This window comes from Corylus avellana, chromosome ca8, assembly GCF_901000735.1.
Source record: "Corylus avellana chromosome ca8, CavTom2PMs-1.0".
NCBI lineage: Eukaryota > Viridiplantae > Streptophyta > Magnoliopsida > Fagales > Betulaceae > Corylus > Corylus avellana.
This window is the reverse complement of record NC_081548.1, coordinates 25,284,237-25,295,216: the sequence shown is the minus strand read 5'-3', so window position 1 is coordinate 25,295,216 and position 10,980 is coordinate 25,284,237. Positions and strand designations below refer to the sequence as shown.

General features: G+C 37.1%; 3 protein-coding genes across 4 annotated transcripts; all 3 read right to left on the bottom strand.

The window, feature by feature from the left end:
* Window positions 1-600: 600 nt before the first annotated feature.
* On the bottom strand, window positions 601-2,650 carry LOC132190149 (putative 12-oxophytodienoate reductase 11). Its single transcript, XM_059605050.1, has 5 exons — window positions 2,521-2,650; window positions 2,293-2,433; window positions 1,872-2,002; window positions 1,616-1,786; window positions 601-1,382 (listed from the first exon to the last, which is right to left on the bottom strand). Exons 1-5 carry the CDS (start codon window positions 2,616-2,618, stop codon window positions 781-783), a joined length of 1,143 nt encoding a protein of 380 aa, XP_059461033.1. The 5' UTR covers window positions 2,619-2,650; the 3' UTR covers window positions 601-780.
* Window positions 2,651-3,404: 754 nt separating this feature from the next.
* Window positions 3,405-5,922, bottom strand: LOC132190150 (peptidyl-prolyl cis-trans isomerase FKBP18, chloroplastic). 2 transcript variants are annotated; one of them, XM_059605051.1, is made up of 6 exons: window positions 5,658-5,922; window positions 4,767-4,837; window positions 4,594-4,680; window positions 4,343-4,492; window positions 4,147-4,206; window positions 3,405-3,887 (listed from the first exon to the last, which is right to left on the bottom strand). In XM_059605051.1, exons 1-6 carry the CDS (start codon window positions 5,902-5,904, stop codon window positions 3,831-3,833), a joined length of 672 nt encoding a protein of 223 aa, XP_059461034.1. In that variant the 5' UTR covers window positions 5,905-5,922; the 3' UTR covers window positions 3,405-3,830. The 2 variants fall into 2 exon arrangements, with proteins under 2 accessions (XP_059461034.1, XP_059461036.1); XM_059605053.1 differs by lacking the exon at window positions 3,405-3,887 and adding an exon at window positions 3,919-4,028.
* Window positions 5,923-6,562: 640 nt separating this feature from the next.
* Window positions 6,563-10,547, bottom strand: LOC132190148 (MLO-like protein 9). The gene is made up of 15 exons (XM_059605049.1): window positions 10,413-10,547; window positions 9,973-10,030; window positions 9,629-9,873; window positions 8,907-9,023; window positions 8,771-8,828; window positions 8,569-8,657; window positions 8,390-8,464; window positions 8,216-8,304; window positions 8,045-8,094; window positions 7,872-7,912; window positions 7,622-7,795; window positions 7,398-7,433; window positions 7,256-7,323; window positions 7,015-7,075; window positions 6,563-6,877 (listed from the first exon to the last, which is right to left on the bottom strand). Exons 1-15 carry the CDS (start codon window positions 10,545-10,547, stop codon window positions 6,563-6,565), a joined length of 1,611 nt encoding a protein of 536 aa, XP_059461032.1.
* Between the last annotated feature and the right edge of the window lie 433 nt (window positions 10,548-10,980).

The following is a 10,980-nucleotide window of genomic DNA, read 5'->3' as shown; positions in this document are numbered from 1 at the left end:
TAAAATTTTAAAATAAATGACAATTTAACATTGTCAAACTCTTGCCATAACAAATATAACCATTTCCAAATTATATACTTTTTGAAAAGCTTTCCAACACGGGTGTTATTGTTCTTGTTGTTGTTGCCATGGTTGTCAAAAAGAGTTGCTACCATTTCATGTTAAATTGTTAATCACATTCAGTAATAGCTTCATGGGAATGTGTCAGACTTGTCTCATGTCCTTATGATTATATCCTTTCTAATTCTAGGGTTTAGGGTTCATGGATGCAGCAAGAAATTTATTGTGCTTGCTAACGAGCAACGGCTTTCCCGCAGCTCTATTGCTTATTAAGGCTTGTGTGTGGTGAGGAGTGTTAGCTTAAAGCTCTTCTTTATGGATTTTTTTCTTTTAAACCGCAATCCTAATATAGACTTTTTGGTTTGTCATGTTATTATGGAACTTGCCTGGTTAAAGATGATCGATGATTTATATCTGCACAAAAGAAGAACCTCAAGAAACATAAAGGAATACAAAACACACATATTTGTCAGTGCATGCAAGTAACAGATCTTTAACTGATAAGTAGAGATTCTATCAGACATAGAAAGGACCAATGTATACAGCAATCGATAGATTTCAAATCAAATTATTTGGCTAAAAAAAATGGCAGCAATTTTGCTAAGTAAATATGAGAGTTTTTATGGGCCATCTGCCCGAGCATATTTCGGACAATTCGCCCTTCGTTCGGGCAGGTCAAATCCTTAGATACTGTCACATTTGCTGAGAATCTGGATCTATTTAATTGGTTTTAGTGTCGAGTTTAAGAAACGGATAGTCGGTGTATCCAACAACAGGATCAAATGTGTAAAAGGTGCTTCTGTCATATTTGTTAAGCTCTGCATTGATCTCAAATCTCCTTGGCAGATCTGGGTTGGCCAAAAACAAGCGTCCAAAAGCAACTAAATCTGCACTTCCAGAGGCAATTGCTTCATTTCCACCATCCCTATTGTATCCACCTGCAACAATGAAAGAACCCTTGAAGGCCTTCCTCATGGGCAGCAGGCTAAGTTTAGTCTCACTTTTCTCAAACTGGGTGATCATCCTTGGCTCAATCATATGACAATAAAGTATCCCATATTTGTTCAAGGACTCGGCCATGTGAAGGCCAAGAGCTTCAGGGTTGGAATCGCCACAATCATTGTAATCGGCGAAAGGAGAAAGCCTGAGGCCAACTCTGTCGGCTCCAATCTCGTCAGCAACGGCTTTAACTACTTCTAGTGGGAAGCGACAACGATTTTCTAAGCTCCCCCCATATTCATCTGTTCTATCATTCACTTGATCCTTCAGGAACTGATCAAGCAAGTACCCATTGGCCCCATGAATCTCCACCCCATCAAAACCTGTAAGTTTGATTGTGAATTTTCTTTTCCGAAAAAGAGGATTAATATATACTCTGCAATTCAACTTCTCTAAATATTGTAGTGCTCTGTTTTCTCAAAACGTTTAACAGACCATTCAAAACACTTTTCAGACGTGAATCCTACCAAGAAAAAACTTCTGACTTTTGTATCAAATCAGAACACTTTTTATAACAAAGAACAAGCAGAAAACTTCTGTGTCTGTCAAGGATTACCTGCTTCCATGGCATTTTTTGCTGCAATTCTGAAGTCATTGACAACTTGAGAGATTTCATGAGTATTTAGGCGTCGAGGAGGTGGGTAATCTGCTGCGCTAGAGCCATTAATCTCAGCTGTTAATGGCTTGTCCGTGCTAGATATTGGAGGTTGGCCATCAGGTTGATAACCTATCATGGAGCATGCCATTAGAATCCTAACCATGCTAATCACGTACGAGTCAAGGAACAGAAGATTAGGGAAAAGAAAAGTTACTATAATCGGAAACTCTCCCGGCATGCCAAAGTTGACAAAAGAATATCCCCCCTTTTTCATGAACAGCATTCACAATTGGTTTCCATGCTGCAACTTGTTCTCTTGTCCAAATGCCAGGAGTATTTGGGTAACTTCACAGAAAATGGAAATTTAAGAATTTGGGGAGAGAGAGATTTCTAACGTCCAAACATTTTATACTGTACACAAAAGGGTGTAATTCTTTAAAAAAAATTCGAGTAATTCATGTTGGGTTTCAAAGGAATCGCTAAACTAAGATCTCATGCCAAACCATTGAAGACCTGCAGGCTGCAGCTAGCCGTTGAAGTCTAAGGCGCAAGAGATTTTTGTCTTTGTCTAAAATCTGGTTCTGTAAGAATAAAAATAATGAAGGTACACAAGAATTGTCGAACAAGATTATTACCCCTGAGCAGTGTCTGAAATCCCAGAGGCTTCCCCAATCAAGAAGCCACCCTTTGTTGTTCTCTGAGAGTAAAACAAAACGGCATGCGATTGAGCAACGAAGTTGTAAGATCTCATTCTTGTCAACGGTGCCAAGACTATCCTACACATATCCATTAAACGTCAAGTCGTTAATAGGGAAACGCAACCAATATTTAAGAATTAAGTACAGGGTTTAAACTTTACAGACCTGTGAGAGAGGTTGAAGTTTCCCAACCTGTGGGGAGTGAGGAGGGGTATCGCTCTTTTCTCCATCTCACCTTTCTTGCTCTCCTCTTCTTCAGCCATGGATGGAACTGGCCCAACTGTGTGGTGGGGAAAGCAAATTTCCTTTTTGAATTGTTTTATTATATATATATATATATATATTTTAATTTTAAAAATTAAAAATTAAGTTTGACATAGTATTCATATTTGACTCCAAATAAAAAATCCTCGTTTAAATCTGGCCATGATGCCTGCTATGTACTCCCTCCCCCGAAGTCTTGCTCATGGTAGGGCCTTAACGTGACGCTCGCGGCCAATCTTAAGAAATGATTGAGTATATTTTTTTTATTCTATTTTTCACTCATTTATTTATAATAAATAGATGAATCTACTATTGAATTTGTGTGGAATTCACATAAGTCCAAAAATACAAAAATAAATGATTGAAAAATAGTTGAAAAAATAATGTGTAACATGCCTCATTATTTTAATGTATTAAGTATCGTGTGAGTACGTAGTTTACTTTGTCTTCGTGGCACTTTTTTTTTTTCCTTATTAATTTGTCTTTGTGCATTCCAAGATAACCGTGTGATACTTGTTGCATTGTCAATTTTTCGGTAGCTTAAAAAGAACATTGTCATAATTAAAAATTTAGAAAAATATTATCAATTAAATGGTAGTTGAGTTTTTTTTTTTTAAAAAAAAAAAAAAAAAAAAAAATTATGATGTTGCATGTTGACAGGTATATATATTTGGAGACATAATTTTTTTTTTTTCTTTGGAGCTAATATCCAAACCATATAATTTTTTTTTTCCTTAAGCTATTCAAAGACTATATTGAATTATCAAGTGTCACATCTCATAGATTACATATATATTAATTCTTCCATTTGCGTGGTTCTTTATACACGTATATCTTTTGTATGTATTTGCAAGGCATTTCATGACATTCTATGATGTTACGTGTTAACAAGCACAGTAAAACATATGAAAAAGAAATTCATAATCTTGTAGGAATTAATGTTAATAATTTTATACAATCTCAATCAAAACCGTATGCGACTATGCGTGCAGGAACAGCTAAAATGGTTGTCCCAATTGTACACAGACAATGTAGATACCTAAACAAGCTGGACCCTAGGTGAAACTTATGCTTCTTCTGTTCTTCATACAAAAGAATCATTAGCTGAAACTATTGCCATTTGGAACAAGATTGCAGTCGTTCCAATCAAAACCAACAAAGGGAGAGATTCAATCACCATGAGCTTCTCATGGCGCAGAACAAGCTTACTTTCAAGCAGGGAGTACTACTTGCAAAAGCTCAATATTTAGTTCAAATGTAGATCCAGGCTGCAAAAGTTCACAATTATTTTAGGGAGCACAAGTCAGAACCCAAAATTTTTCTCAGGCAAGAAGAACATGCATATAATGTTCATCATATCATATATATAACCTTTTTTTTTTTTTTGCTACTTTGTTCACTTTTACTTTCTACACAAAACGATGATATCAAACATTATAGTAGAAGATAGATGAAGCTATCACAGCAACACAAAAAAAGTACGAGTGCACAAAAGATATAGAAGAAATTCAAGATTGAAGGGCTTACTGGGATCTCGTTCATTCCCTTTTGGCCATATCCAGCCTCTGGAGGAACAAGCACAGTTCGCTGCAATAAGAGATGATTTAGAAGAAAGAAAAATAGAGGATCATAAGTTTAACAGCATAAAGATGATAAGAAACTAAGAGAAAAATTGCTGCCTTCAAAGAGCATATTTTGACGAAAAAAGGGAACATGCTTTCACCTTTCCCCCTACTTTCATCCCTTCGGTTATTGAGTACATAGCCGCCGGCGGTTTTGGTGCTGCCTGTGCAGAAAACAAACCATTTGGGTTGTCTACAAATTCACGCTTCCTTTCTTTGCCTGGAGGAGCTCCAACTTTGAACTCGTATGGCTAATCACAATGAACTGTGGATTAGCGAGTCTAGCTATTAGTTCTGATTAAAAAAAGTTGTGCTCTCTCTTACACACGCGCACAGAGGCAAAGGCAAGAACCTGGGAGATACTACGATTTCCGGCTAAGAGTTTAGATTCTCGACTTGACACAGCCGTAATCCCACGGTACATACAGTCAAAGTGCACCTGTAGAGTATGAGCCAATACAAAGGTGAATCTCTATCCATATAATTATGAAAACAGAATATCTTCAACTCACATCACAGTCAAACCTGAACTGTTGATCCTTTTTCAGCTACTGGACCCTTTCCCTCAACCACGTCATAGTATTTTAAGCCATCAGCTGCTTCAAATTAGGTAGCAGAAAGCAAAATACAGTAAGTTCAAACACTAACTAAGAATGCTCACAACTGCCTTTTCCCCATAACTTTTGAAGCTATTAGCAAATTAATCATGCAAATTGACGTGTTTCAATTAGTATATGCTGAGACCATATCATCCGCAATACATACACCCTTTCCATATTGAACATATACTTCATAGCAACACTTAGTCACGAAATCAATATATCAGGCATGCAGGAAAGAATTTGTTTGTTTGGCTTAAAAATAAAACCACAAACACAAAGAGACAGGTCCTCTGAGAGTCTGAGACAGGCCATTTTATGATCTTCATTGTCATCAATGATATTCTCCCTCAATGTTCTTACCCTTGTCCCCCCCCTTTTCAAATTTTGAAATTATAAAATATTTTTGGAAGTCTGTACATTATGTAATTATGAAAAATTTATAAATTAAAGTAACAAAAATTGTGAAAAAAGTGAAACCCTACAAAAAAAAAAAAAAAAAATTCAAACTTTTTGAAGCAATAATCCAAGTGTGCCACAAATTCCTGGCAAAAACACCCAAATGAACTCACAGGTACAGCTCAATTGCCCCATTATCCATCAATTATCATTCACAATTGTTTTAAACCAAATTATTCTTCACAATTACAACACAAACAAGATTAAAAATATTAATCAATACAACTAATCGCACAACACTATGTTACCAACATTTAAAAAACCACAAAACCATTACAAGAAATCGAAGCAAGCCATGAACCCACATACACATTACAATACGTGAAAGGTTAACGGAAAGAAAAGAAGAGTGACAAACGGCTAGTGAGGTAGTCTTCAAGAGGGATGGCCTTCTTTTTGCGTCGCTCTCTGGCCTCTGATGGTGGAGAGTGCGAAATGAGGCTGAAAGGCAGAGAAGAAATCAGAATTGCGGACCTTCTCGAAATGGGTATTGGAAAAACAACCTGCTTTGGACACTGTGCTTGGTTTGCGGTGGGTTTTGCAGAGGGTTGAAGAAGATGACGATGATCAACGGTCCATTTGTCGAAGCTCCTAACCGAAGCCATGGCCGTTGAAATACACAAGCCAAGGTTATAAACCGCCCAATGCCGCATATATCCCTATCCCCTTCCCTTCAACCAAAATTACGCTTATATCCCTACTCGTGCACATTGATGATTACGAGTAATCGGGTATTATATTTTTTATCGTATTTTTCGACATTTATCATATGGTGGAAAATTATAATCAAACCTAAAGGAAAATAATTTAGTATCAATCTAATATGAAAAAGTATTAGCCTTAACTTCAATTAGATGGCAACCTAAATTAGGTATTTTGCATCCTTCAATAGTATGCAGACACCTTACCTTGAAACACTAAAAAATAATATAACTTTTCATATCAAATAATTTTTTCTTCCCATGACAAAATAGTCATCAATAAAACTACCCGAGCTACGGTTGATTTTGGAGACTCTTGTGTTGAAGGCTCTAAGATGAGTAGGAAGTTCGGTGGTGAGTAATGGACATTGGGTTAGAAAGACTATTATATTATATCTGGTGTTTTTACACTATATGTAAAATTTCTATTGAAGAAACCGCATCCTAAGAGGAGGGCTCTCAATATGAAAACATAAATTCTAAGAAAGACTGTAAAAATCTGCAAATACAACGTCAAGGTTCTCAAATATTTCCAACACAGAGACCATCAGAATCACTACAATCAAGGTCCACTTAGAAGGTCGCGGAAGCCATCGTTGCTCATCGAACGTTGTTCCCGTGAAAGATCCACGCTGGCCATGATGTCTGCCGTTTGTTTAGGAGAAGACCTGTCTGCTTCCGCACCAGGCGCATGGTTGCGTGGATGTGCATGTTCTGGGGATTGCAGAGGTGAGTCAACAGGGCTGCTTCCATTCAAAGCCCGGGGTGAAGCTGGTCCCCTCACATCATTCTTCTTCTTTACAGCCTTTTTATGCCACTCTTTTAAGGCCTTGGAAGTTTGTTCGTCAAAGATTGACTTCTTCATGGTTGATCCCATCTGAAATTTCACCCCGAAAAAAGGTAAGATTGATTGCCAGTTGCCAGAATAATCATCAGGTGAAGACTAGTGGTTTAAATTTTGTTGTTGAGTTTGTAAGAAAGATGTAATAAAAGCTGTAGAAATAATCAGCATACCTGAGTAACAAGGGCATACAGAGGAAGTGTGATATAGCTGCACACAATTTGGACTCCTACCCTGTTATTTGGAGAGTCCAATGTCAATAATATGAATTAGAATGTTCATGAAGGCACCTTCGAGGAAGAATGACATCAAAGAACCAGTACAGTATAGGAGTTTAGGAATTTTTATACTGATATAATGTTATAGGTGTATTGAAGAATTTTCATACAGATATGTGCAAGAACTATGACTTACCCGAGGACAACTCTAAAAATTATGAGAGCAAAATCCTCATGAAAACAAGATCTCAAGCCGAACTCATACTGCAACAAGAGTGAGCATTAAGAATTCCAGCAGTGAATATAGAAATAATATGAAAAAGGTGAAGATTTATTACCCATATCCAAAAGAAAAATGTTATCTCGAATGCATTCTGGACAAGTAAGAGTCAGCTTGTTAGAAAATCTCCATAAATCTTAACTTGTAAAAATGCAGCTTCTAAAAAAACACATTATTTTCACTCAAAAAACAGTTGACACTAGCTCTGGTTCTACCCTGCTGAATCTCTGTGGTTACCTATGCTATATCACAGCAAAAGAATAGGAGGAAACTCACTAGTACCTGGAACAAGACGAAATGGATGAGATAAAGAACTAATCGAGGCCAACTAAACCAAAAATGCCTGTCAGAGACTTGCACCAGAGGTATTCCTTGGACCACTGCATGCCTTTCTTTGATTTCAAGTGCCATATTTGTTATTATTCCTTGAAGCTTTGTCCCAACTGCCAATATCACCTTTAAAGGACCCCAACCATTAGTCCTTGAATTATAAGCCACATACTGAGATAAATTTCTATGACAAGTTTCTTACAATTAGAGGAAGTATGGACACCCAAACCATAGCGTCCCATCCTGCAAAGGATAAAAATTGCATCCTTGTTAATGTCGAGTGTGAAATATGAACACTACTTGTTAATATTACCAAAGGGAAAAACTAACTCCATTGCAGAAATTGAAAAAAGACACAGAAGAAGAAAGACTAACCACTAACATTAACAAGCAGAAAGATCACAACCGAAGCCCATAGTATTGGACTGTCAGCAACATGAAGAAAAAAGTGAGGACATATGGAATGATTATCACCCCATAATCTCAATGTCAGGAAAGTAAACTGCTAACCAACAACAGAATGTTAAGAACTGTTTGGCACTTTACCTGATTCCCACAACGACCTTGAAGTCATCTTCTAAAGACCTCTTGATATATTTCTGAAAGTCAAACTTACTTCCAGGTGCTAAATGAACCTATAACAAGGAAACAATCAATCTATCCAATAGTTACCATATAAAGATGATCCTAATATTCTTGTATTGCAATGAAGAAACTCACAGTGATAAATCCATGTCGCAAAGCCAAGTAGTCAGCCCTACGAACAGACCGAAAGAATTGTCGAAAGAAACAGACCTGAAAGAATGGAACATTCAAGCATTACATGAACAATCACAGGCTTTCAAGAATTCCATCTTCAAACAAATTGAAAACAGAGACTAAGAGAGATAATTTCTCACAAAGTAGAAGGTGACCGGCGATTTAGTCCAGAAACTATTGTGATCCTTTACAAACGATGTCTCATGAGTAAGCCTGAATCTTGTAGGATCTGAACAATTAGCACACACCCAATTCAGCACTAAAGAAGGAAGTAAATGCAACATAAACTACAAAATTCAATAGCAACAAATAATAAGTGATTGTCATCAATCACTAACATACCATTCATGAATTCGGGGTCATTTATGCTATCCCGTTCCCAAACCTTCCACCCACGAATCTGTAAAAATAGAGAATCCGTTTGATCCAAACACCCTTTACAGTTAACAAATATGGATAAACCTGAATCCATACCCACCTTTAATCTTCCAAGCATCATTGTTAAGGCACTGTATATCACATGGAATACTGCTAAAAAGAATATGAAGATGTGCAACTGATGCAAACCATTCACAGATATAAGCGGCACGAACCCCTACAGCAGGAAAATGAAGAATTGCATCAGTCATTATGACAAGGAAAGGGAATGAATGCCCCAATTCAATAATATTAGAATATTAATTGAACGATTACATTCACTATTTCCTATTAACTTAAGTTTTTGAGATGAATGGTGATTTTTAATGGTATAAGTTTTGAGTTCGAACATTGTGCCCGAAATTCACCTCTTATTTCAATTAAATATTTCACATGTTTAGCATCACTTACTTATCAAGAAAGTTCAAGGCCTCAATCGCAACAACGATATATTTATAACGTATTTTGTCCCATTTCTAAGTGTTAAGTGGATTTGATAAAATCTTTCTCAAGATACAATGAGAATTGCACAAGAGAAGGTTGTAGGAGAATAGAAAATTGTGTTGTGTTTATGATGACAAAGAGTCATATTTAGTGATTTTGGACACATCTAACAGTCCAAATCATTTGATCCAATGGTCACAAATCATAACCACCAAATCCAACTTAATGGACACCTTAAAAGGCATATTAATTCATTCCAACAACTAGAAAACGATCAGATATTCTGAAACAGCCAACTCGGTCGACCAAGCCTTAGATTCTTGTCCGTAAGATTCTTACCGGCTTGCAAGCTGCACCTCCGCCCTCAGCTGCTAGATATCTACGCTCATGCCATAGGAGCTTGCGATGATGTTCCCCCTCGCCCTTCTGAGGCTCATCATGTGGCTGTGTTTCTTTATAGTGGCTCCCGTCTCTAAGGGGGCAAGGCAACATTGTATCTGCAGCCTTCATGGGAATGCATATTCTAGAAATGTAGCTTTGCCCAAACGTTAAGAGTAAAGAAATAAAGCCTAAAACCATAAGCTCTGCAAAAATTAAACAGGAAGGAAGAGAAATAATATTACTGGTCAACTGCATAAACCAAAACTAATAGAAATACTAAGAAACAGAATTGGTGCTTTTACCGCCTTTAATTTTCTCGAGAGCTTCAAACAAAGCGTTCTTTTTTCTTTCTCGAAACCACTGAGAGAAAAATGACAGGTTAAGTTTTTCAGAAAAGGTTACTTATAGGCGGAAAAAAATAGAAAAACAAGAAAAAACAAAGAACAAATACTTGTCATGCAATAACAGAGACATTTCCAGATATCATTCTCCAAAGGAAGAAACATGATCAAGACCATCCAATAGCAGAAACCTATGACTTAAATCACACAACCCACATCCATATTTTCTAATTTCTCTCTTTATGAAACCAAAACAAGAGGAAATCCAATGCCTTGGACACACCCATTAACCCCAAAGGAGTCAAATTACCAAAAAGATTCTCTAAAGTTATTACTAAACCAAATCTAGAGAGAGTTTGAAAGTATATTTCTCATGCATCAACTTTAATATAATGCATTACCTCTCCAACCATATGAAGAACTTTCTCCAAAATTATAGAAATCATCACGATAACCGCACAAACCACCGCAACAGCCCATGTCGGCGTCTGATCGAGCTCCCTTGCAGGAGTGGCACCTTCACCGCCTCCCGCCATTTACAACTCCCTAACAAGCCCTTAGATATTACTATGAGTGTCAAGAACAATACTTTGAGAGGATCCACGACCCCACATTCAATTCAACAGAAATTTTTACGAGGTTGAGGGCAAAAGGGTGTGCGCACAGAGACTTTGGGAGGATTCAAGACAGCATGAAGAAGCATTGTCTATCTGTTAAGGCCAGTTTTGAAGGTTTCGGTTTGGTTTTATGCTTCTGTTTTTTTCTTCTAACGGTATTGAACCGGGAATGTACGGATCAGGAAGAGCGACGGTTGGGAATAGTGGGAGATTGCCCATCCCTTTGAGATGTAATTTCGAGTTTGCCATTCTTTAACTGATTTTAGACAGAGCAGGAGTAGGGAGGGGAATTCACCTAAAATTGTGGGTTATTTCACGGTCACAAATGTGAAAGAAAGGGTCTAAATGAAAA